Source organism: Sorex araneus, chromosome 9, assembly GCF_027595985.1.
Source record: "Sorex araneus isolate mSorAra2 chromosome 9, mSorAra2.pri, whole genome shotgun sequence".
NCBI lineage: Eukaryota > Metazoa > Chordata > Mammalia > Eulipotyphla > Soricidae > Sorex > Sorex araneus.
Window position 1 is genome coordinate 387,795 of NC_073310.1, and position 26,712 is coordinate 414,506.

The following is a 26,712-nucleotide window of genomic DNA, read 5'->3' on the forward strand; positions in this document are numbered from 1 at the left end:
TTAGACATGGAATAGTACTTTTACCTCCTTCCCACTGATTCAGGCATCATTGTCATCTAGGTAAGAAGCAATCAGATGCCCAGCCTCAGTACTCTGTACTCGGCCGAGTACAACCTCCTGCTGGAGAAGGTGGGCACAGAACTTCTGCCCCCACCAAAACACACTTTTGAGGTTCGTGCTGAAACTGACTTAAAGACCATCTGCAGGGCCATCCAGCGCCTCCTGTTGGCTTATAAGGTATGTATAGATGGGTTTGTTCCACCTAGGAATTCCTCTCCCAGGCAAACCCACCAGTCACACTCTTTCTGGTGCCCAGGAAGAACGCCGTGGACCCACACTGGTTGCTATTCAGTCCAACTGGGAACTGAAGAGACTTAGAGGAGAGGTTCCAGTCCTGGAGGAGTTCCCACTTGTGCCTCTTCGAGTGACTGACAACATCAGTTATGGAGTCCTGGACTGGCAGCGCCATGGAGCACGGCGCATGATTCGCCACTACCTCAACCTGGACACATGTCTATCACAGGCCTTTGAGATGAGCAGGTAGCAACACAGTGTGTATTTCTGGTGGCTTCACTGCTGCCAGCCTTGCTGCTCACTGGCAGTAGGCTGGTCTTCCTCATTGCTGTGGCTCCAGAATGATAGGCCTTGTGTTTTCTGGACTGACCCCTGCCCCAGCTGACCCCATGTCTTGTGTAGGTACTTCCACATTCCCATTGGGAATCTACCCGAGGACATCTCCACCTTTGGCTCTGACCTCTTCTTTGCCCGCCACCTCCAGCGCCACAACCATCTTCTATGGCTTTCCCACACCTTGCGTCCTGACTTGGGTGGGAAGGAGGCTGATGACAACCGTCTTGTCATGGAGTTTGATGGCCAGGCCCCCGTGGAGATCAATAGTTCTGGCTGCTACTCTACGGGTAGGTAGACATACAGGCCTATGACTGCTGGTGTTTCTACCCTTCATTGCCATCCTGTAGTGTGAGAAGAATGTGTGGTGCCCGCTGAGGCTGCAGGGTCTTTGTGGTGGGGGTATGAGCTCTGTAACCACCATGTTAAAAACTGTAGGCTTCCCTGGCTGTGGTGAGCTTTCTGGGGTGGGGTCTCTCCGGAATCAGGCCTAGAGCCTAAAGATTGGTGTCTATGTGCAGTGTGCGTGGAGCTGGATTTGCAGAACCTGGCCGTCAATACCATCTTGCAATCTCATCATATCAACGACATGGAGGGTGCAGACAGCATGGGCGTCAGCTTTGATGTGATCCCGCAGGCCTCCCTAGAAGACATGATCACTGGCAACCAGGCTGGCAGTGCCCCCGCCAGCTATGACGAGACAGCGCTCTGTTCTAGCACCTTCCGGTAGGTGCCCCACAGGCAGCATCCTGACCTCTTGCTCTCTCCTCTTAGACATGGGCCACTGAGTTTGGGGTCACAGGAGTATTAGCAATAACTTTTATTTTCTGCCCTTGTTATGTGAAACTAGGAGCCAAGACAATGTTCTTGCTGCTCTTTTGTTCAGGTCAGTGAAGCCAAAAATCTACAGGCAGACTTCCTACATCTTTAGCCTTGTGTGGATGACCACTTCACCCCACAAATGCTGCATTAACCCCAGCCAGGCTGTGCTTTGACGTAAAACACCTTAACTTATCACAGGCCCCAGAAGCCAGGGCATGGTTCTACCCTACATGGACAGCTGGGAACAGGCATAGACTGCATGCTTTGATCACACTGCAATTGAGGGGTATGGTTGGTCATAAGCAAAAGTAAGTCTTGTGATTATCGAAAGATATTTTTCATCACTTCTGCTGCCACATCACAAGAGGAGTATCTTACTTGGAGACTGGGCAGAGAAGCTGCTGCAGCTAGGGGACAGGTGAAGGACCAGGATGGGTATAGTACCATCAGGCTCAGGGCAGAGGAGTACGTGCCAGGTCCTGAAAAGTGATGGCAGCAGACTGCAGAAGATAGGAAGATAGAAGATTATTTTGTGGTGCTTGGTTGAGTCATCAGAGTGATTGAACTCAGGGCACAGCCCAGGACATCATACTCTTCACAGAGGATGCTGCCAACATGACATCCTACCCTGAGCACACGATACTGAGGTTTCACTTAGGTCAAGGGTTCAGGTCAAGCTTTGGGATTTGTTCCAGACTCTGGGCAAAATAGGGAGGTGAGTGGCCACAATAGTGGGTCCCTGTCCCTTCTTTCAGGATCCTGAAGAGCATGGTTGTAGGTTGGGTAAAGGAGATCACACAGTACCACAATGTCTATGCAGACAACCAGGTTATGCATTTCTACCGCTGGCTGCGCTCTCCATGCTCCTTGCTGCATGACCCTGCCCTGCATCGTTCACTCCACAGCATGATGAAGAAGCTCTTCCTACAGTGAGTCCTGTTCCTGTTGTACTGACCCTTTATCCCTCCAGGATAGAGCTCCTTCTGGGCTCATGGTCCATAGCCATGAGCAAGGTTGCAGGAAAAGCTGCCACTGTCACCGTTACAGAGAAAGGTTATGGGGGCACTTCCTCGTCTGGATGGACAAATAATATGGAAAATTCCTCTGGATGGACAAATAATATGAATTAATGTACGCTTTATTCTATTTGTAAGACTTAAGCTATAAATACCCCATTCACCGGTGCACAAGGTTTAAGTATGTGTCTATAGTGTTATCTGGAGCAGCACTGCGGCAGGTCCAATAAGCTTCAGAATAATGAGGAAAAGAAATGACCCTTAAAAGTTGTAAGGTTGAGGGGCTGGAGCGATAGCACAGTGGGTAGGGCGTTTGCCTTGCATGCTGCCGACCCGGGTTCGATTCCCAGCATCCCATAGGGTCCCCTGAGCACCGCCAGGAGTAATTCCTGAGTGCAGAGCCAGGAATAACCCCTGTGCATCGCCAGGTGTGACCCAAAAAGCAAAAAAAAAACAAACAAAAAAAAGTTGCAAGGTTGAGCATGAGCACCCACCCCACTACGTCAGATAGGAAATGCTAGCTGTGTAGCTCTTAATTTGTTGTTAGTAACTGCACATCAAACAGAGCTCGGGATGTTGTGCCAAGGATGGAACCCAAGCCTTCTGCATGAGGACCCAGTGTTCCAGCCCTTTGAATTATGACTTTGAACCATGTCTTTTAGCCCTTTAAGCCAGTGTGTTCTTCAGTTCCCATCCCTTATGGATAAAGTTGGACTTTCTTTTCCTACCCTTTTCTCATTTTTCTGTTTAGTTAACTGTTTTCCTCGTTTGTTTGTGTGAGTTTTTCTATATAAAAATTAACCATTTGATGGGCCAGAGTGATAGTTCAGGGGGTAGGACACTTGTTTTGCTCACTGCTGGCCCAGGATTGATCCAAAACCTCCCATAAGGTTTCCCAAGTTTGCAGAGCTAGAAGTAAGGCTCAACTATGACCCAAAAACAAACCAAAAAGTTAGCCATTTTTCCATGATCAACCTGAGTTGTATGTGGCTTGCTTCAGTCTGATTTCTCAGGCTTTTGTTTGAGGTAGGTTTTTCCACCATGTAGGTATCTTGGCTCTTTTTGTTGCATCTGATTTCTTGTTTTGTTTAGAATGTTTTAGTTCAGCCTCATCTCATGGCATCGTCTGTTATTTCTGTAATATCTTGACCATAGACTCTGAACTTGGTCTGCAGGCTCATTGCTGAGTTCAAACGTCTGGGCTCCTCAGTCGTCTATGCCAACTTCAACCGCATCATCCTCTGTACCAAGAAGCGACGTATTGAGGATGCCATCGCCTATGTGGAATACATCACCAACAGGTTCTTACTCCCCATTTAGCATAGTTATCATTTCTGCTTGCTGTTCTTCTGTGATGTTATTTACCTTCGGCTGACAGACTTGGTGCAGCATCTTTTGTAGCATGAATCTGTTGGTAATGAATTATTTCTGCCTTTGGATATCTGAAATAGCCCGAATTTCTCTTTTTTTAAAAGATGTATTCACTCATTATGGGGCTGGAGCAATAGCACAGCGGGTAGGGCGTTTGCCTTGCACACGGCCGACCCGGGTTCGATTCCCAGCATCCCATATGGTCCCCTGTGCATCGCCAGGTGTGACCCTAGAAGCAAAAAAAAAAGATGTGTTCACTCATTAAAGAGTTGCAGCTGAAAATTTTGCTTGAATATTTACCCCTCCATGACTTACATTATTAGATACATGGGTAGTGAGGGACAGGTACCAAACCCGGTAGGACTTAGGGCTTACTCCAGGCTCTGTGCTCAGAGCTCCTGGTGGTGCTCGGGAGAGAATCCAGGTCAGTCACATGCAAGGCCCTACCCAGTGTACTGTCTTCCACTATTACATACTTAAATTCACTAATGTTCTTCTATAGTTTTCAGTCTGTCATTAACTCTGTCCAGTATACTGTTCACTTTCCACATGTGTAGAACTGGCCTTATACATTTCAGATATCTACTTTTAGCCAGAGTTTTAACTCTTTAAAAAAAGAAAAGAAAAAAAAAACAAAAAGAAAAAAAAGAAGAAGAAAAAAAAAGAACAGAGTTTTAACTCTTTAAACTAATGGAATACAGAAATAAGAACTATTTTATTTGTTTTGTTTTGTTTTGTTGGGTTTTGGTTTTGGATTTGGGGATGGGGGTGGGACCACACTGGTGATGCTCAGGAATTACTCCTGGCTCTGCACTCAGGAATCACTCCTGGCAGGGTTCAGAGCACCATATGGGATAGCAGTGATTGAGCCCTGGTCAGCCACATGCAAAGCAAGAGCCCTACCCACTGTACTATCACTCTGGCTCTGCAATTATTTTTTATATTCTCCTCTTAGTCCAACATCTATGTCAGCTCCGATTTATTTTTAGTTTATAGATTTTATTTCTCGTATTTCTCATCTTTTTTGCAAACCTGGTAACACTGGATTAGATACCAGACACTGTGACTCTTGCCTTCTCTATTGGAAACTTCTGGATTTAGTCTCACTCCTCCACTGTTGAACTAAGACTCTTATGAACTGTGCTATAAGGATCTTGTAATCCTGGATGGTTCTTTCATACATTTGTGTGTATGCTTGCTCTGTGACATTCTCAAGGGTTTGGAGTTCTCTGCACCCCTTGCCTCTCCCTCATGGCAGATGCAAAAGCCTCTTGTGCTTTGGGATATGTTTCTCATTTTCCCCTGTTAAGTTTGAGCACTGATAAAAATTCAAATGGGCATTTGTGGTATAGTGGTGAGCATAACTGATAAAATTTGAATACACTTTAAATCATTTGTTTTGGGGTATTTGGGCCATATTGGTGACTGAGTTTGGGATAGCATCATGTAATACTAGAGATAGAACCAGGGTCAACCACAATCGAGGAAATTGCCTTTAGTTGCTGTACTATCTGACCCTGAATCCTTCTGTTTGTTTTTGTTTTTTGACCATACTCAGAGGTGCTCGAAGTTTACCTCTGGCTCTGCATCCAGGAATCACTCCTGGCAGGGCTCAGAACTAAATGGGTTGCTGGGGATCAAACTTAGGTTAACCGTGTGCAAGGCAAAACCCCTTCCGGCTAAACTATCACTCCAGCCCCACTAAATTCATTTTGTTAAGTGGAGGATAAGCAGATGTATATGAAAAGATGGGAAAGTGGAGAAGATTTTTATTTCTATTAAGCAGTTTTTTTGCCTCTTTCAGTATCCACTCTAAGGAGATCTTCCATTCCTTGACAATTTCTTTCTCTCGGTGCTGGGAATTTCTTCTCTGGATGGATCCCTCTAACTATGGTGGAATCAAAGGAAATATTTCATCTAGTATTTACTGTGGGCAGGTAAGAGGTATGCCGAGATGTCTATCTTGAGATAGAGGGAGCAGAAGAGAGAGTATTATCAATAAGGGAAGCCATGCTTGGCTAAGACATGTTGTTTGCTGTGTGGATGTTTGCTCAGAGTGTAAGAGATAAAGATACTGAAGGTCATGTGTTGACCTTCACTTTGGGGCATCTGGGGAGAGAATGTAGGGTTGACCCTGTGGAAGTGAATTGTTTTGTTGAAACAGTGCCAAAAAAGTCTCTGTTCAACAGTGGAGGAATAAGATTATACTAAATCCAGAAGTTTACAATAGATAAAACAAGAGTCACAGTGTGTGGTATCCAATGTAGTTGAAATGAGACTCTTATGAACTGTGTTATGAGGGGGAGTGGTGGCGGGGTGGCGGGGAGACAGAGAGAGAGAGAGAGAGAGACTCTCTGGTGCTGAAAATAGGTAAAGGAACAAATTTGATAACCTCTCAGTACCTGTATTGCAAACCAAAGGCAGGGGCGGGGTGGGGGGGAGAGAGAGAGAAAGAGAGGGGAGAGAGAGAGAGAGAGAGAGAGAGAGAGAGAGGAGAGAGGAGAGGGGAGAGGGGAGAGAGGAGAGAGAGAAGAGAGAGCCTGCCATAGAGATAGGCAGGGAGAGAGTGGTGGGAGGAAACTGGGGACATTAAAAAAGGGGAGGGGTAAAGAGTTTCATTCACCCTGGGAAACAACCACTGTGAACAACCACTTGGATTTGAACAATGCAGGCAGCCCCAGGTATTTGATACTCAGCTCTGGTGCACCTCTCATTCTTTAAACACAACTGGGATTATCTCTGTGTTGTAGCAAAACTCCCCAAAGAAGAGCAGCACGGAGGAAGAGCAAGAAGAGGAAGAAGAAGAGCAGGAGGAGGAGGAGGAGGAGGATGTGCAAGAGCCAGACATGGAAGACTTGCTGGAAAACAATTGGAACATCTTGCAGTTTCTGCCACAGGCAGCCTCCTGCCAGAGCTACTTCCTCATGATTATTTCAGGTGAGTTCACATATTTTCATGTCTTATGTCGGTGCAGTAGAAACATGGCCCTGGTGTTTGCACTGAGAAAAGAAACCAAGAAGGCAGTAGTGGGGCCAGGATGATAGTAAGTGGGTATTGTAAGTGGGTAAGGAGCTTGCCTTGCACACAGCCAACCTGGGTTTGATCCTCAGCACCTATCTGGTCTCCTGAGCTCACCAGGTGTGATCCCTGAGCACAGAGCCAGGAGTAAGTTCTGAGTACCACCAGGTGTGGCCCAAAAACAAAAATAAAATAAAAACAAATTGAGCATCTATTTTCAGATGATGAAAATAGATTTCATTTCAGATTTTTAAATTGAGCATCTAATTTTAGAGCGAGTCATGGTAATTATAATTGAAGTTATTGACAAAGTAATACACATACACTGACATATACAGTGATACAGTTAATTTTATTTATGGTTTTTGTCTTCTTGGGTCTTTCATGTTCTTGGGTTCTCTTTGTAAATATTCAGACGTTATGCAGCCAGAGTGATGGATTAAATAGCTGAATAAATGCTTGGCATGTGGGAGGTCCAGATTTGATTCCCAGTACCATATGACCCCCAGGTTGGGGGTAGCCCCTGAGTATCATTGGCTCTGCAAAAAAAAAAATAGGAAGAAAAAATTGTTTGGACCTAGTGGAATTTTTTTAAAAGGTGTTCTTAGGATCCAGTTAAGTGCCTCAAGTGGTAGAACATATGCCTGGCGTGTGCAAGGCACAAGTTTAATCCTCAGCACCTCAGGTGTGGTGTCACTGTTCTGAGGGTCATCATCCCACAGTGACCTGAGGGTCCCCTTGGTGCGTTTGGGGCCGATGATCACCATCCCCCGAGCTGGCTGACGATGGACAAAGGAACAAGGGTCATAGGCTGACTGTTAATCAGTGGCCCTTTAAACAATCACGTCATATTAAATTCACTTCTTACTAATATTTCTAGTTATTCTGTATGGACACAGTTAGAGATATATTAAGCTTAAAGGATGGCTCTTCTGGGGACATCTCGATATATATCCCAGACTACAGTCCTCAGGCCAGGTTAGTCTTTCCTAATTCCAGCAGGGTCCTTATTCTTTTTTGTGTCATGTCAGTTTGTTCCATGACCATGTTCATAATTTATTATACTTCTTATGGCGCTTAGCCTGTTCCTTTTCAGTGCTAGGGTAGCTTACAGCTTGCCCCGGGTCGATCCATGTTTCTCGATTGGGATCCCCCTTTTGGGGTGTTGGAAACTAATGGGAACTGAGGCTAAAGTAAATATGATGGATGCCCAGGAGTAAATAACATTTGGAGTCAATTAACTCCCATATTACAAGAGCATAGCATTAACTGTCTTCCTGTGTCTATATAAAAGGGACATTGCACTAAAATAAACTGGGCAAAGGACATAAAAGAAAGAGAAAAGCAGTATTTCACTTTCATATACAAAATCCAGAGCCCTCAGAAGAATTTGACTTTACAAGTTAAAGGGTCTGATTTAAGAATATATATCATTGGGGCTGGAGTGATAGCACAGCGGGTAGGGCATTTGCCTTGCATGCAGCCAACCCTAGTTCGATTCCCAGCATCCCATATGGTCCCCTGAGCACTGCCAGGAGTAATCCCGACATGCAGAACCAAGACTAACCCCTGTGCATCGCCGGGTGTGACCCAAAAAGGAAAAGAAAAGAATATATATGATTAACAAATAGGGGAAGAAGAGCACAAAGGAGAGGTTAATGATAAACACAGAGGATTGGAGGTACCTTATTGAATTAGGTTTGCCTCAGGAGCACAGTGGTGGGTGTAACTCAATAAATCTAAGCAAACCTAAGTTGGGGTGGGAGAGACCGGGGGACAGATCAAAGTTACAATACTTAGAACTGTAATCCAATAGTGCATTCCTAAAAAATATAATACACAAATAAAGTTGGGTGAGAAGTGCGCTGACCCTGGAAACAGGCTTTGTTTTTTGTCACTCCCTTTTGTATATGCTTTTCTCTGCAACAATGAACTTGGCATCTGCCAGGGCCCTGCTGATTCTTGTTTCTCTAATTGACTTCGGCTCATCTAAAGACAGTAAATAGAATCGTCTCTAATAATGGCATTTCATCCCAGTCTGGCTGGCATTCTGACTGCTGCACAGTCCCCTGGGTTCTGGGGTGTTTGGGTATTGTTGACTCTCAAAAACTATGGCGGATGCTTGCCCTCTGTCCACAGCATACATTGTAGCTGTATACCATAGCATGAAGGAGGAGCTGAGGCGCAGTGCCCCAGGGAGCACCCCTGTGAGGAGAAAGGGAGCCAGCCAACTCTCCCAGGAAGCCCAGGGTGTAGCTGGAGCCCTTCCTGGTGAGTAGTCCCTCATACACGAGGTCACCACTATGTGCCTGGAGCCTGATCTGTGGTTTTCTGAGAGTCCCCAACTCCAGGAAGGGTCCTTCCTTTCACATCCTTGTTTCTGTGCAAAAGGGGTACTGTGATCTTCTCTTCCCAGGAACCATCACCTTCTCTCAAGATTATGTGGCAAATGAACTCACTCAAAACTTCTTCACAATTACTCAGAAAATTCAGAAGAAAGTTACAGGTTCTCGAAACTCTACTGAGCCCTCAGAGATGTTTCCTGTCCTCCCTGGTTCTCACCTGCTACTCAATAACCCTGCTCTGGAGTTCATCAAATACGTGTGCAAGGTGAGAGCTCTGGAGCTCGATAGATAGCCAGGAGTAACCCCAGAGCATTATTGTATGTAACTCCTCTCACCTGTGGGAGAAGAGGGCACTGGGTGTGTTGAAGGAAGAACACTGACCTTTGGGAGAGGACACTGGGTATGTGGCAGGTGAGAATAGAATAAGTCTCTCATTTATCCACATCAGAAAGCCATTATATGAAAGTGTGGGACTCAGAGGTCAAGATAGGAAAGATCTTTCTTCATGTTTCATGTGAGGTATTAGGGTGCTTCGGGAATAGAGGTGTTGATAGGAAGACTCAAAGAAGCAAGGATTGGGGCTGAGTCCAGCCTTGTGAACCTGAAGGAGAAAAGACATGCAGGAAGAGGAGTACAGAAGCCTGGGTAGGGTGCATTGTGATTCTGGGACTGGTGTGTGTTAAGCAGAAAATAACGAAGTGGCAAGAAGCAATGGGAGGCCTCAAGAACCAGCTGGACAAAGTTGAAATGTCCTTATTACTAGGGAGTCAGCAGAGAGCTTGCTCTGCTAAATGCCTTGCTGAGAAAGGTGAGCTGATACTAGCAATAGAATAGTATTACCAGATAAAAACTGAGCAGGCATCGCCCCCTACAAAGCACGTCACTGCCCATGAAGTTACTAACTTCAATGCATTTCACAGTAACTAGATGTTCCAGAATCAAGTGACTTCTGAGCATAGTAAAGAAATATTTTTGTGTACCATTTTAATTCCACATTGGAATTTGGGGGGGGTGTTTATTTTGTTTTATTAAGGTATATAAATTACAGTAAAATTTACCACTTCTCACGTGCATTCTGTAAGTTTTGACAAAGAAAGAGTCGTGTATCTTTACCCACTGCAGTCAGGATTCAGGTCATTCCATCACCCATAAAACCTCCCATCCCTGACAGGGCTTATTGTCTATCCCTATGTCTGTTTATTTTCTTTTTCTTTTTTTTTTTTTAATTTTATTAAATCACCGTGTTGAAGATTACAATGCTTTCGGGCTTAGGTCTCAGTTATACAATGCTGAAACAACCATCCCTTCACCAGTGCCCATATACCACCACCAAAAAAAAAAAAAAACCCACACAGTACACCTCCCATCCCGCCCCCCCACCCCCTACCTTGTAACTGATAAGTTTCATTTTACATTCTGTTTACTTTGGTTACATTCAATATTTCAACACAAACCTCACTATTGTTGTTAGGAGTACCCTACTAGATTCAGACCTACTGTGAAGACAAGTAAGGTCTTTTTGAATTTCTGTACTTTAACAAGAAGTCCAGGGAGATTTCTTCCAGATATTAGATAATTGCAGGCTTGAAAACCCAATCTGTGGTCGTCTTAATATGGCGGCCACCGCGCCCTTCATCCCCAGAGAGAAAGAGGCGAGAGAGAGAGAGAGAGAGAAATACCTTTCCCATCCTGGGCGGGCACGGGGCCGAGGCTTAGTTCTCAGGCTGGAGACATTCTGCGAGGAGTTGCCCACGCCGAAAGAGGTTTTGCTGGGTCTGGATTCACGCTTGTGCAGCTGCGGAGAGGCCGCACATGCGTGCGCCCCCGGGATCACATCTCGGCGGTGGGAGGGGCCGGTGCCTCCCACCTTCCCAAGAGCACCCTCGTGTCCTTTTGCTGCAGTTTTTGTCGTAAATCCCATCTGTGGTCGTCTTAATATGGCGGCCACCGCGCCCTTCATCCCCGGAGAGAAAGAGGCGAGAGAGAGAAATGTCTGTTTATTTTCTAAAATGTTCAGATGGTCAGATCTGTTCTGTGGAACACAGTGTGCAGGTTTTTTACAGATAGGTAAAGTTGTGCCACTGAAAGGTGTATCTTCAACTTCCTTAGTTTTCAAAATTGTTCTTACTATTATAGTGCCTTTTCCTATCATTTTAAATACTGAGTTTTTTGTGGTTTTGATGTTTTTTGTGGGGGGGGGAGCAGGATTGGCTTTTTGGGTCACACTCAGTGACACATAGGGGTTACTCCTGGCTCTGCACTCAGGAATTACTCCTGGCAGTGATCAGGGGTCCATATGGGATGTCAGGAATCAAACCCGTGTTGGCTGCATGCAAGGCCAATGCCCTACCCATTGTACTATTACTCCAGCCCCTAAATATTGATAGCACTGTAGCACTGTCATCCCGTTGTTCATTGGTTTGCTCAAGCAGGCACCAGTAACATCTCATTGTGAGACTTGTTGTTACTGTGTTTGGCATATCGAATACACCACAGGTAGCTTGCCAGGCTCTGCCGTGCAGGCGGGATACTCTCAGTAGCTTGCTGGGCTCTCCGAGAGGGACAGAGGAATCAAACCAGGGTCAGCTGCGTGCAGTCCAGGGCATGGACTAATGAATACAATTGGAGATGGGGGAGAGGGAGGACACAAAGCTAGTCAAATGTAAATCACATTTTATAATCACTTGTATATCACTTGTCATCCAGTTATTCATCAATTTGCTCAAGGGGGCGCCAGTAACATCTCCATTCATCCCTGTCGCGTGCTAGTGTAGCCCGATGGCATCTTCTCGCTTCAGGAACACAAAGAGCCTCAAACCGTTTATTCAGGGTTTGGTATCAACTTACAAAAACTTGTTTGTTTTTATTTTTAAAAAAAAATCTTGTAATAGGAAGACTGGGCTGGAGCAATAGCGAAGCGGGTAGGGCGTTCACCTTGCATGCGGCCGACCTGGGTTTGATTCCTCCGTCCCTCTCAGAGAGCCTGGCAAGCTACCGAGAGTATTTCACCCGCACAGCAGAGCCTGGCAAGCTACCTGTGGCGTATTCAATATGCCAAAAACAGTAACAAGTCTCACAGACATTACTGGTGCCCGCTCAAGCAAATTGATGAGCAACGAGATGACAGTGAATAGGAAGACTAAAAATTTCACAGTATAAAATAACAGGGAAAAGGAAACCTACCTCTCTCCAACTCCTTAAAGGCCCAAATAGTGTATTCTTCCAGAAATAACCTATAAATAGAAGCATGTTGTGCATACTTTCCTTTAGCCCCATTTTTAAGTTTGATACTCCACTCTCAGTGTTTCAGATTAGCATAAGTAAATCTTTGCTTTTGAGTTGCTCTAATTTTCACTGAAGAACTGTAATTTGTTTAATCAGTTCCCTATTGACAAACATTTATGTTTCTTACATTTCTTAATGAGCTGGAGTGATAGCACAGCGATAGGGTGTTCGCCTTGCATGCGGCCAACCCGTGTTCGATTCTTCCGCCCCTCTCAGAGAGCCCGGCAAGCTACTGAGAATATCGAGCCCTCATGGCAGAGCTTGACAAGCTACCCATGGTGTAATCGATATGCAAAAACAGTAACAATAAGTCTCTCAATGAGAGACATTACTGGTGCCCGCTCGAGCAAATGAATGAGCAACAGGGTGACAGTGACATTTCTTAATGCAGCAATGAACATGCCCAGTGAAAAGTCATGCACACTCTACACACGTCTGACTATAGCCATGGTAAACTTCTTGATGGCATATTTATGTAAAATTTTAATCGTACCAAGTCCATGTCAGACAAACTGAACTTCGGTTCTGACAGTGAACAAGAATACCAATTTCCCCATAAATGCTAAGAATTAATGATATATTTCTTTTGTTTGTTTGGGGGCCACACCCGGCAATGATCAGGGGTTACTCCTGGCTTTGCGATCAGGAATCACTCTTTTGGGTATGCAGGGGACCATATGGGATACCGAGGATTGAACCTGGGTGAGCTGCATATAAGGTATATAGTGTCCTAACTGCTAGTACCATTACTCTTGCCCTGATAAAAGACTATTAAATACTCCGATTAGGGCTGAAGTTTACAATTCTATTGGATTCAATTTTGTGTGTGTTTTGCCTGCACATTTATAATAATCTAGGAGAGTTGTGTTGATTTCTGCCTGTGTATCCTGAGATTTTTGCATTTTCACATTTGTACTCTGATGTTCTCTTTGTTCTCTTTATTTGTAAAGAACCTTTAAAATCCATTTACTGGGGCCGGAGCGATAGCACAGCGGGTAGGGCATTTGCCTTGCACGTGGCCGACCCGGGTTCGATCCCTAGCATCCCATATGGTCCCCCAAGCACTGCCAGGAGTAATTCCTGAGTGCAAAGCCAGGAGTAACCCCTGAGCATTGCTGGGTGTGACCCAAAAAGCAAAAAAATAATAATAATAATAAATAAAATCCACTTACTTTGTCAAGTTTTTGTTTTTTGTTAGTGGAAAGGGGAATGGTTCCCCATTTTGCACCTTTAGGCCTAAACCTTTATGGAGACAATTTAGTATGGTGCATCTCTTTTTTTTTTTTTTTTTTTTTTTTTTTTGGGTCACACCCAGCGATGCTCAGGGGTTACTCCTGGCTTTGCATTCAGGAATTACTCCTGGCGGTGCTTGGGGGACCATATGGGATGCCGAGGATCGAACCCAGGTCGGCCGCGTGCAAGGCAAACGCCCTACCTGCTGTGCTATGGTGCATCTCTTATGATGCAAAATTATGAGCCTGAAAAAGTAGTCTTTTGTTAACTAGTTACAGATAAAGATTAAAGATTTGTTATGGGTGGATAGAGTGCTAACAAACATCATGCAAGATCCTGTTTTATACATAGGGAGCTTGGTCTTTGCATTATTTTATTTATAGATTGCATTTTTCTACATTCTTATTTGACTTTTTGTTACCTAAACTCTTTTTAGGTATTTCTGCATATATGTAGAAGTCTAGGGGCTGGAGTGATAGCACAGAGGGTAGCTTTGCCTTGCATGCGGCCAACCCAGGTTCAGTTCGCAGCATCCCATATGGTCCCCTGAGCACCGCCAGGAGTAATTTCTGAGTACACAGCCAGGAGTAACCCCTGTGCATCACCAGGTATGACCCAAAGAGCAAAAAAAAAAAAAAAAAAAAAAGAAATATAATGAACTAAGGATAAATCTAGATACTTTTTTAAAAAAACTATTTTGATAGGGACTTTTTGTTTGGGTGGTGAAATGGGAAATCAGTCTTGGTGATATCTGGGAACCATCAGGACTATTACCTAACAATGCTTTTTGAGATGCCATGCTGTGTCAGGGATCAAATTATGGGTCTTGTGCACTTCAGTCCTAATTGGAGTATTTAAAAAATATATTAGGGGGCTGGAGTGATAGCACAGCGGGTAGGGCGTTTACCTTGCACTCGGCCGACCCAGGTTCAATTCCCAGCATCCCGTATGGTCCCCTGAGCGCCGCCAGGAGTGATTCCTGAGTGCATGAGCCAGGAGTAACCCCTGTGCAACGCCGGGTGTGACCCAAAAAGAAAAAAAGTGTGTGTGTGTGTGTGTGTGTGTGTGTGTGTGTGTGTGTGTGTGTGTGTGTGTGTACATATTGGTTACTACCCAAAAAAAAGTCTTGAATGGAGAGATAGAACAGAAGATTATGATGTTTGCCATGTAGGCAGCCAATATTTGGTTTGATTCCTGACACTACAGTGATTTCCCCAAGTATGGCCCTGATTCCTGACACTACAATGATTTCCCCAGGTATGGCCCAAAGACAAAAGCAAAAGAGTTTTTTTTATAGTCAGGGGTTATTTCTGGCTCTACACATAGAAGTCACTCCTTCCTTACCCACTGTACTATCTCTCTGGCCCCTATGTTCTTGCCTCATGTCACAAGATAGAAACCCCAGTACTACAATAATGTTAAGGTCAGAGTGGTTTGTTCGTTTTGGGGCCACACCCAGTGATGCTCAGAAGTTACACCCGGCTCTGCACTCAGGAATTACTCTTGGCTGAGCATACCTTATGGTATGCTGGAGATCAAACCCAGGTCAGCTGTATGCATTGCATACAGCTTTGTATACAATGCATAGGAAAGCATCTTTCCTACCCAGTCTGGCCCCCAAAATGGACATTTTTGCCTTTCTTTTAACTTCAAATATCCACATTCAGTACATTCAATCTTTCACTATTCAGCATATCAATTATAGGGCATTGCAAGAGAATACACTTAACAGGTAGAGGACATTTCTAATTTTTTGTTATTGCTGTTGTTTTAGATGTTGGGGGATTGGTTGGTTTGGTGTGGTTTTTTTTTTTTTCTTATGGCGAGGCCACACCCATCAGCACTCAGGGCTTAATCCTGATTCTGCGCTCAAGGATCACTAATGGACTTGGGGTACATTCTGGGGTGCCATCAACCAAACCCAGGTCAGATGCATGCAGGGCAAACACTCTACCCCAACTGTACTATGTCCCTGGCCCCAGTGTTTCTTTTTGTTGGTGTTATGTTTTGATTTGGGGGCACACCTGGTAATGCTCCTGGTTCTGCATTCAGAAATCACTCCTAAAATTTTTTGTTGAGGGCCAGAATGATAGTTCAGAGGGTAGAGTGCTTGCCTTGACACAGCTAAACCTGGGTTCGATCCCTGGCATCCCATATGGTCCATCAAGCCCCATTACAAGTGAGCCCTGAACATCCCTAGAAACTAAAGGGGGAGAAAAGGTATGTTAATACTCACCTCAGGGTTAAGACAGGAGGGCTTGGGTGATTCACCTGTAATTATAGGCACCACCATCAGTATCAGACTAATTTGTGCAGGCACCACAGGTCCTTTCTAACATGTGTGTGCGCTACAAAGTCTTCTAGGATGCCTGGAGAGGTTGACACAACCAATTTGCAGATAAGTTGATAAAGCTCCATTAGTCATGGGTCTGCTGCTGTTAAAGGAAAAGAAGTCAGTAAGGACTGTGACTGGAGCTTCTTGGTATACCTGGTGAAGATGTGTGCCCTAGGAGCAAGCTCCATTGTGCCCTCCAAGTTGAAACCACTAATTTAGGGAAGGCAGATGTCCCCTCTTTCCCCACTAAGGGTTAAAATGATGCTGAGAGGGGCTGGAGAGATAGCACGGTGGGTAAGGCGCTTGCCTTGCACATGGCCAACCCAGGTTCGATTCCCAGTATCCCATATGGTTCCCTGAGGACCGCCAGGGGTAAGTCCTGAGTGCCAAGCCAGGAGTAAGTAACCCCTGAGCATTGCTGGGTGTGACCCAAAAAAGCAAAAAAAAAAAAAAAAAAAAACATATATATATATGATGCTGAGAAACTGCCTGAGAGCAGGCTACAGAGTTTTCTGGTCCAGGTGGAATAGCAGGGAGGACCCAGGGTCTCCCGATGTGACTTCGTCCTTTTGAGAGCAGGCTACAGAGTTTTCTGGTCCAGGTGGAATAGCAGGGAGGACCCAGGGTCTCCCGATGTGACTTCGTCCTTTGCAGGTCCTGTCTTTGGACACAAATATCACAAACCAAGTGAACAAGCTGAACCGGGACCTGCTTCGGTTGGTAGACGTGGGCGAGTTCTCAGAGGAGGCCCAGTTCCGAGACCCTTGCCGCTCCTACGTGCTCCCTGAGGTCATCTGCCGCAGTTGTAACTTCTGCCGGGACCTGGACCTCTGCAAAGATCCCTCCTTCTCTCAGGTGGGACATGTTCTCATTATGGAGTCAGAATGTCCAGGCATTGGAGGGGTCCTGCATTTCCACTCTTGCAGGCTTCCCCCCTTCAGCACTCAGTTGCCCCTTGCCATCCCACTGTCCTATGCTTACATGTGAGAATGGTCTCTGCATTGTACCCCCACCAGCTCCCACATGCTTCCTCTCCCTACTTACCAGCGGGTCTTCTCAGCCATCAAGGCCAGTGTGGAAAAGCTGAGCAGATGCCCCTATTTGCTCCATCTCTTGCCTCACACCCCTCCTTGCTTGGTCTGCATAGGATGGCACTGTCCTGCCCCAGTGGCTCTGCTCCAACTGTCAGGTCGCCTATGATTCATCAGCCATTGAAATGGCCCTCATGGAGGCCCTGCAGAAGAAACTGATGGCCTTCACCCTACAGGACCTGGTGAGCTGGGTTACCTGCCTTCCACCTGTTTTCAAGTTGCTGCTACTTCCTGATCAAGGACTTGTGCCCTTCAAAGGCTAGGGATATATGCTCAGGTCATAGCCTGTTCCTCTTGAGGTGACCACCTCTCTCATACATAAGCCCCTGAGATTGTTTTTATGGTACTTGTTGGGCATTCGAATGGAGGGAGGTATGTAAGGGAGAGGTGTTTGAGATTTGGTTGGGCAGTGTCTCATAGAAGGGACACCTCAGCAAAGACCTGAGGGAGGTGTTGGGCCTGGACTTAATGTGAAAGATGGGACATCCCCAGGACTGGGAGTCACCCACAAGGAAGGTGTTGGAGAACAGTTGATCGAATGAAGCCCATAATGAAAAATGTCCATGCACAGTTGAAGGGTATCAGGGTGTTAGAGAGCCATGGGGTACACATACCAGCAACTGCCAGTATTGGGTCCTTCTTATTTCAGGTCTGCCTGAAGTGTCGGGGAGTGAAGGAAACCAATATGCCTGTGTACTGTGACTGTGCTGGGAACTTCACCCTCACTATCCACACTAAGGTGGGCCCTTTACTCCACAAGGAACCTCATGTTTGCACCCCTGAAGTACCTCTGGGACTAGTGCCTCATGGCAGTTGATCATTCTTACAGGATTTCCTGGAGCAGATCGGAATCTTCCGGAACATTGCCCACCACTATGGCATGTCATATCTCATGGAGAACCTAGAGTGGCTGCTGCAGAAGAACCCCCAGCTGAGCCATTAGCAAGCCAGCAGCCCTTTCCTCTACCCCAGCTTCCTAGACTCATGACCTTGATCCTGGGTAGGGCACAAAGGAAGACAGCTTTCAGGAGAAGGTGAAACATCCAGAAGAGGCACTAATCAGCTGGAGTGGGAATGACTCCACAGGCTCCCTGTAATCCCAGCTGTACTGCTAATGTTAGGGTGGAGCAGATCTCTGCCCACAGGAGGCACGGAGGAACAGGCCGAGACAACTCTTTCTGCAACAGCAAGGGGATTAATTCAGACCAGCATGCTGGGGCTCTCACTCAGCTCTCACTCCTATGCAGAGGAGGGTTAGAGAGAGAGAAAGAGAGCCCCATATACAGAGTTCAGGCTCTTTTTATACACCTTAGTAAATAAGATTACTTTGATCATTATTCTCATTTTTCTTCATTTTTCCCAGGTCACTTAGATCAACATCCTCATTTTTCGGGACCAAGGGGGGTCATCAGTGACATTCTGCTTTGCTAAAGTAAATTTCTCCATATGTCTGTGCCTTTCCTGGACATTACCAGGCGTCTGGGCAGTTTCATTTCCTGAAACAGGTCCTTGTTTTGTGTAGCTTAGATCATACGGCAAGGTATTGTTTTACAGAGAGTGATCAAGCAAGTTAGCAAGTAACAGAAAGCAATCAAGCAAGTTAGCAAAACATTAACCCTATCCTTTGCTGCTACATGGCCCAAACGGTTCATTCCCCACTTCTTGTTGTGAATATCTCTAATCTTAGAGATTGTGAAGGGGGTCGTCTCCTGTTGTCCGGACATGCCACTAGTCTATGTCATTCTGATTCCAAGAGGGGAGACAGCTTTTTTTTTGTTTGTTTGTTTTTTTGTTTTTTTTTTTTGTTTTTGGGTCACACCCGGCGATGCACAGGGGTTACTCCTGGCTCTTCACTCAGGAATTACCCCTGGCGGTGCTCAGGGGACCATATGGGATGCTGGGATTAGAACCCGGGTCAGCCGCGTGCAAGGCAAATGCCCTACCCGCTGTGCTATCGCTCCAGCCCCGGGAGACAGCTTTTTGATCCCATCCTCCTTCAAAGCAGTTGGTGTGTTAGTAATAACTGGAAAAGAGAGAGAGATCATACATTCTGGCCTACACTTCCTTTTCAAGGCTAAGTTGGAACACTGGCAGTCGACCCCCCAAAAAATTTAAAAGGGAACAGAGTTCCTCCATTAATGGGGTTCACACTCACAACAGGGAAGTTGGGATTTTCAAGGTGGGAGGGGCTTCCTTAATCTAGCTACCTACTGCGTGTATTCCCCTAGAGATTCCACCACCTTTAATCCTTAAAGAGAAAATGGTCAAAGTTCCATCTTCTGGAGCTGCTTCCTGCTGACACAGGGACACTGACCCTGCCTGCACAAGGGGTGAAATCTCAGACTACCTTAGTTTTTAGTGAACCACAGGCAATGAATTTGTTGGGTTCCTCAAGTTATCTGAAAGAAAAGATCAGATCAATTAGACTGGGGGATGGCACTTTGAAATAATGATTAGACCCTGGAGATGTGGAAGGTCCTTTCTGACCTAGTAAGGACAAAATAGTTTGCTATCTTAGAAAACATAAGAGTTAAAGCAACAGAAATCAAAGCAACGTAATGCCATACTCATTTCTATCATAAAAACAATGGAAAGGAATAACTGCTTCACCCATGGTTGATAGAAAATGACTTCTTATATCCAGATTTTTCTAGTGGAATAGAAACACCAAGCTACTTCTCAGATAGGAAAAGCTATCCATCTACTGAAACTATCAATTGGTAACGAAACAGAAAGCTCAGTTCTGAGTTCCTTTCACTAGTGTTGGAAGCTTAGTGTAACCTTTTGTCTATCAATTTCCTTTTGAAAACATTGTTCCAATGCCTATTGTTCCTCTTTTGCAGAGTATCTTAGGTGAGTATTCTCTGGATGGGGTATTAATCCCATGATGGAACAAGAATTAAGAGCTGTTAAAATTCTAGTTCTCTCCAAATGACAGTGTTCATAGAACTAAAAGTGAATATTTAGATGTCCACTCTTGGCACTGTAGCCAATTGACAGATTGGAGGAAAGCAATTAATTCTGCACTTTGAGCTGAAGTTCCCCCCACTAAAGCTCTGGCTTCTAATACCCTGGTCAGACTAGTGACAGCATGTTCAACATTGAGTCCCAAAGACTAGGCTGCTTACTTTACAGTCAGCAAAACACATTTTACCTGAATTACTCAGAAGGGATACCTTTTAGATCAAGATTAGAATACATTTACTAGATCACTCTGTAGAATTTGAATCTGATTCTTTAAAAAGCAAGTTACAGAAGCATGGTTTTCTCTCCACCTTCATTTTAAAATTTGCCTAATGGCTTAACAAATCTGACTTGTTCTTTTGCATAAATACAGACAGCAAGATTAGAGAACTCTCCATTTGGGGTACCCCAGTTATTTACTGAGAAGTCCTGGGGGTTGGCTAAATACAGGAGGCACACCAATAACAGCATTAATCTTATATAGTACGTCAGAGTTACCCAGGCCTAGCCAAAAGTGTCCCACGATGAACTGGATGGCCTCAAGTCTTCAGGTTGAACTGGAGGTGGCCTTGGGGCCTCATTTTCCTTAGAGGCATCCTGGCAGAAAGGAGTCCCCTCCCTTCTTCAGGGCTGGGCGAGATCCTAGTTTCCAGGATGAGAAACTTTTTTTTGATGCTGAGAGTAGGCCAGGCTGTGTCAGTCACACAGATTTCCGGATTCCTCATTCTCCATAGCAGTGATGATTTCCATTCTTTCCTTGAGCCAGCCTGCCTCTAGGATCTCCCTGAGGTTTGTAGGGTACTTGAAACAGTACCTGTTAAGTACATGCTCCTGTTGTTTAGACCAATCCCTTGACTGTTTCCCTGGAAGAGGGTTTTGGGGTCCCATAACTGATTTTCCTGTCCGCATGAGGGGTAGACCCTATTATAGAGAGGAAAGACTTTTATCTGGATTTATGCAAACCAACATAGTGCCACGAAGCATCAAAAACATACTGAAGGTACAAAAGAAGAGAAAAGCAAACATTTCACTTTACTCACAGTGAGATACAACACATCCATTTATTGTGGGTCCTAATCAGAGAAGCTAAAATCTGTAGAGAAAAAAGTGTACAATTTAACATCATATTGAACTCATTCAATCCCATGTTGAAAACCTTGACTTCCCATTAATGAGAGCACTCTACTGGGGGTCCAGTGCACAGTTAAACATGTCTAATTCATTTAATCCCATTTGAAAGACCCTTGATTTTCCACAACTTTTGAAAAATTCAATTATCTAAGAACACTGTAACAAGAGTCCAGACAGTCCATCCAATATCTTCTCCATAGATCCTGCCAAAAAAAAAAATACTAGAACAATTCTGCATGTGATTTAAAGAGTTTCTTAAAACAGTGATCAGTTTCTTTCCTTCAAACACAACTTCAAAGCTTCTACACATTCCTTTATAGTCATTCTGTCCTGAAAATTTCCTTCAACCCATTTCAAAAATCAACCTCACTATAACAGGATTCCTTTCCTTTTCCCAACTGATGATATCTGCATCCATTATCTTTCTGACTTAAGACATACATCTGTATTTTTTATAGTCTCACAAGTTTAAACTCTTACTTTTACCGAACTTAGTGTACAACACGATCTTCCAAGTTTGGACACAAATTACCAATCATCTCATTTAACATGACAAAACTACTTGCAGTGCTATTTCAAAAGCATTAGGTCAGTTCTATAGATATTCAAAAAACGTTAGGGGCCGGAGCGATAGCACAGCGGGTAGGGCGTTTGCCTTGCACGCGGCCGACCCGGGTTCTATCCCCGGCATCCCATATGGTCCCCCAAGCACCGCCAGGAGTAACTCCTGAGTGCAAAGCCAGGAGTAACCCCTGAGCATCGCTGGGTGTGACCCAAAAAGCAAAAAAAAAAAAAAAAAACGTTAAAGGTGAAGTTCTTACAACATATATTAACCTGGAGACATCTTTAGAATTCGAATTTCTAGGAAAACACTTTTTAAGGATTAAAACACTATACTTATGTACAAAGTTCTCTGAGATTCAGGTTAAGGTTGGTACTGTAAATCCCAGACTAAGTCCTTAGGCCAATTCAGCCTGTCCTTCCCCATAGAGTCCTGTGTTGTTGACTCTTCCTCAGATTTCCTTATGACTTCCAGCTGAGATCTGTTTGAGGATGATGTTTGGAGGGGTGTGGAGTCTCAGGTGGTTTGGGGTCTGTATCAGGAGGATGAAGTTTTACTCCAGATGAAGCCATAGCAGGACCCAGAGTACATTAGTAGGTGTTATCTGTTAAAATATAAGCATAGACTTTTCCTCCTACAAGGAGGTTTCACACCATTTCTTTTTTGTGTGTTTGTCAGATTTTAATGTAAATATAAGAATCAATTGCTTTCCCAAGCCCTTTCTCATTTACAAAGTTGCAAGAACCAGATGCCTGGAAGAGGGTCTGCATATCCAGTCTGACTGAGGCAGAGCTTGCTGAGCTGGGAGTGCAGGGGGATGGGTAGATCCAGGGAAAATCTTTAAAAACTCAAGCTGACATCTGAGATTAACCCCTCATAACCTAAGTAGCTTTAAAAAAAATTTGTAACCAGAAGTCTCGGAGATCAAATAAAACACAGGTACAATAAGTTTTTCAACCAATTTTGCAACCCTAGAAAATAACTTTTTAAACTGAAGCATTACTCTTTGAACCTGTTTTCATATATCACAACTATTTCAACTCACAAGGTTCTCTAGGTCAAATAATTCTAATCCAGTGCAGATATAAATATATACATTAGTATAATAGCATAAGACCTCTGGACCATTAATTTTTGTGAAACACGGTAAAATCTTCTTTGACTGAAGTTCAATAGTTCTCGTACCTTAGTTCAAATCATGAGCTTTCTAACTTTAACAATTCCACAATACAAACATGCTTTTAGACACAGAAAGAGCCCTTTAGATTTCTTTTTTTCTTAACCAAACTTTGATATTTGCATAGAAAAAAAAGTACTTGGACTGTTAATGTTTATGGAAACATAAGAAAACTTTATTTTGATGGCTTCTTTACCTCTGTTGATTGTAAAACAGCTAATTGGCTGAGGCTTGTAAGATAAAGCCTTATATCCTTTGAATTGTTATTTCACTTTAGTTTTAGGCGCTACTTCCTAAGCTCTTCCTAGATAGTACAGATTATGAATTTCAGAAGAGTTACAATTGTTAATAACCATTAATGTTCTTCCAATAAGAAATCTAGATTGAGAATTTTAATTTCTTTGTAGGCGCCACATTCTGATTAGAAATCTTTGTTTAAACCTGATCTAAAAAGTTCCAAAGATACCTAGATCTCTTAAATTGCTGGGCTACATATCACTCTGACCTCCCTTGATTTTGTTTGCCCAGGTCTAAGAATTACTGACTTCAAACTATCTCTAACACCCAAGTGTTCCACAGACAGACAGACAGACAGACAATGAACTGACTGAAAACACCACTACATGTGCACACATCTGCAGTTGATCAATCGATCTGACCTTTCAAAAATGGCAGGGAGAAAACTGATAGACAGAGAAAGGAAAGAGCAGTCCCCAGGGCAAAATGAGCCCTGTCAGCCAATTGGAAACATTGCTCCCCATTTCTCTGCCTGACCAGCCAGTTTCCTGCTTGTTAAAAACAGGTCATAAAAGCGCTTTTGTTGATATACGCCGGCAAAACAAATTATGACAAAGTTGTTGAAACCTAAGGTTATCAAATGTTACCATTTTAAGGTCAAGACTACTTCTGAGGCAAGGAGCTAGTCTCTTCTTATAAACCATGGGGATAGACTGCCTTCCTTTATAGGGAGAGAGATTATGAGCCCTAGCCCGAACCTTAGACCAGTGGGCTAGTAGGGACAGGGGAGTTGATGTGTTTTGTCCCATCTTGAAGTACAGGAAGATTCCTGTGATCACCAAACCTAAAAGAAAGCAGGACGCAAGCACTTGTCCCTTAGGGGACTTCAGAAGGAGAGAGAAATAGTAAAGCGGCCGATGTCCAGATTTCCTGGGATAGACCAGACATAGATCCTCTGGATCTACCAGATAGGAGGCAGCCAGTGGACTTTTGTTGTACGTCACACCTGTTTTTGGAAAACATTTCATTATGTACACAATTTTTCACTCCAGCTCTGTGGGATAAGGAAAGTAAGGAAGAGGAAGATGGGCAGCTTGAGTCAGACCAACTAAGACCTCTGACCTGCAGGTTTGTGGGAGCTCGGATGCCCAAAACAATGTTTGTGCTCAGGATTTACTGCCTTAAGTTTTCCTCCTTGGGGGTCGTAGTGGGACAGGAGTGCTAACCATCTAATTTGGGGAGAGGGGGGTAACCTGGGTCAGGGTTTATCTTCTAAGGGCCACGGAGACTGCCAAGTAGCTTTTCTCTTCTCTATTCTCCCCAGAACATAAAACCTCATTTTTATCTAAGTGAGTCTGGAAATAGAGGAATACAGCCAGATTAGCGAGGCAGCCAACAAATATTAAATGTAAACCATAACCTCAAAAACCCAAAGAAGTGTGGCTCATAAGAAATCATGGGTAGAGGCCAGAGCTATAGTACAGTGGGGAGGATGCCTTACACGCAGCCAACCCTGGTTCGATTCCTGGCATCCTGTATGTCCCCTGGGCACAACCAGGAGTAATTCCTGAGTGCAATCAGGAGTAATCCCTGAGCGTTGCCGGGTGTGACCCAAAATCAAAAACAAAAGAAATGGGCAAGGGCTGGAGCAATAGCACAGCGGGTAGGGCGTTTGCCTTGCACGCGGCCGACCCGGGTTCGATTCCCAGCATCCCATATGGTCCCCTGAGCACTGCCAGGAGTAACTCCTGAGTGCAAAGCCAGGAGGTAACCCTGTGCATTGCCAGGCGTGACCCCAAAAAAAAATCATGGGCAGGCTACAGGGCTTTTTCTGGCTTGAGCCCATAGCCATCATCTTTGGATCCAGTTTCCCGGAGTATCAGTTACATTGTGGAAGATTTTTGTTTGGTGGTTTGTTTATTTATTTATTTATTTATTTATTTTGGTTTGGGGCCACAACCAGCTGAGCTCAGAGCTTATTCCTGGCTCTGCACTCAGGAATTACTCCTGATGGTCCTCAGTGGACCATACAGGCTACCAAGGATCTGACCCAGGTTGGCCGCATGCAAGGCAACTGCCCTACCTGCTGTATATCTTTCCAATCCCACATTCTGAAGGAATTTTTGTTCATTTGTTTATTTGGGGGTCATACTCAGTGATGCTCAAGGATCACTCGCAGTACTAAGGGAGCTGTTGTAGTATCAGGGGTCATACCTGGGTTGACTACGTACATAGCAAGAATTTTACCACTGATTTCATTCCAGTCCTTCAATTACATTGTGAATCTTAATTTTACACTCTGATTTGATTTTTAAGATTTCACTTGATGTTTGTGTAAGGTACTTAGATTTCTGGAAGAAAGAAAGTATTATCTGCTCATCCCATGTGTTTGGCACTAGTGCATTCAGGCCCAACAATTTCAGAAACCTGAAGCTGGCCTGAAGGTAGACAGAGCCGTCTCAGCCCCCAAATGGAGATCAAATCTAATTAGGACTAACTATGCTTCCTGGAAAAGAACTGGAGATATCCCCAGGGAGGGGAGGGGAGGCGTGAGCCTCGCCCTGGACACTGCACTCCTGTCCCTTCCCTTGGAGGCCACAGGTCAGTCATGCCTAGCAATGAGAAACCTGAGCCCCCATCCGGCTGCATAAACTGCAGCCAGGTTTCAGGTGGAAAAGCCAGTTTTTCCAAAACTGCAAGTGGATGATTGAGGCAGATACCCAGAATGTGAGGCACCGTGGTGACCTATGAAGCCAGGCCCCAGGACAGAGGGTACGTGGAGGTGGCAGTGGTGTCTGGGTTGCTATTTGCTGGTGGTATTCTGCCCAGCGGTGACCAAGAAGCAACTCCCCACCTGCCATCTTAGTCCTAGGAGCTCTGGGATTATGGGTGTGATGTCAGGCACTATTGCTCCCCTGGTCTCTGTGGTCTCCCTTGCCATTTCTGGGGAGGCCACTGCCCGACCGTAGCCTAGTCTTCCCAGCAGGAACAGCCAGGCAGGCGCCAGACAAGTCACTAAATGTAATGACTGTCTAAGCATGTGGATGCAGTAACCAGATTACTCAGACCTGCTTTGGCTGCTGCAGACTCCCCAGGCTCCTGTCCACTTACCTACTATGTCAGTCTTCAATGCCCACATCATTCCTGTCTCCTTCCCACCCCCACTTGAAGTAGAGGCTGATCTTCAGGGGCATTTCGATTCAGAAGTCTACAGTATTTTAGCTTTTAGTGGGACATCTCTCCTCCCTGTTTTCAGGTTTGCGATCCTGCAAGAAGCTGGTAAATAATAACTGTGTCCCCTGTATTCTTTCTTTCCCCCTCCCCAAACAGCTCTGATCTGATGTGATCGTGACCTGGCATGGGAGGAAGCAGATGTGCTCATGCTTTGTATTAGGACCAGGTGCACAGGAACCTGCAGTGTGTATGTCTTCAGAGACTCAAGATACTTTTTCCCCAAAAAACGAGGGCAGAAGGTTCTGGTTACAGGTTTATTGGACA

The 26,712-nt window shown here is 44.8% G+C and overlaps 1 protein-coding gene across 1 annotated transcript in view; it reads left to right on the top strand.

Moving 5' to 3' along the window:
* Positions 1-18,458, top strand: part of POLE (DNA polymerase epsilon, catalytic subunit) — a 57,817-nt gene extending 39,359 nt beyond the window's left edge. The window contains exons 36-49 of the mRNA XM_055147040.1: positions 61-237; positions 317-540; positions 697-917; positions 1,149-1,353; positions 2,205-2,378; positions 3,641-3,766; positions 5,641-5,773; positions 6,587-6,773; positions 8,994-9,125; positions 9,271-9,464; positions 16,707-16,907; positions 17,200-17,325; positions 17,793-17,882; positions 17,973-18,458. Coding sequence (XP_055003015.1) covers positions 61-237; positions 317-540; positions 697-917; positions 1,149-1,353; positions 2,205-2,378; positions 3,641-3,766; positions 5,641-5,773; positions 6,587-6,773; positions 8,994-9,125; positions 9,271-9,464; positions 16,707-16,907; positions 17,200-17,325; positions 17,793-17,882; positions 17,973-18,086 — 2,304 coding nt within the window. The 3' untranslated portion in view covers positions 18,087-18,458. The remainder of the gene's footprint in view (positions 1-60; positions 238-316; positions 541-696; positions 918-1,148; positions 1,354-2,204; positions 2,379-3,640; positions 3,767-5,640; positions 5,774-6,586; positions 6,774-8,993; positions 9,126-9,270; positions 9,465-16,706; positions 16,908-17,199; positions 17,326-17,792; positions 17,883-17,972) is intronic.
* Positions 18,459-26,712: the final 8,254 nt, after the last annotated feature.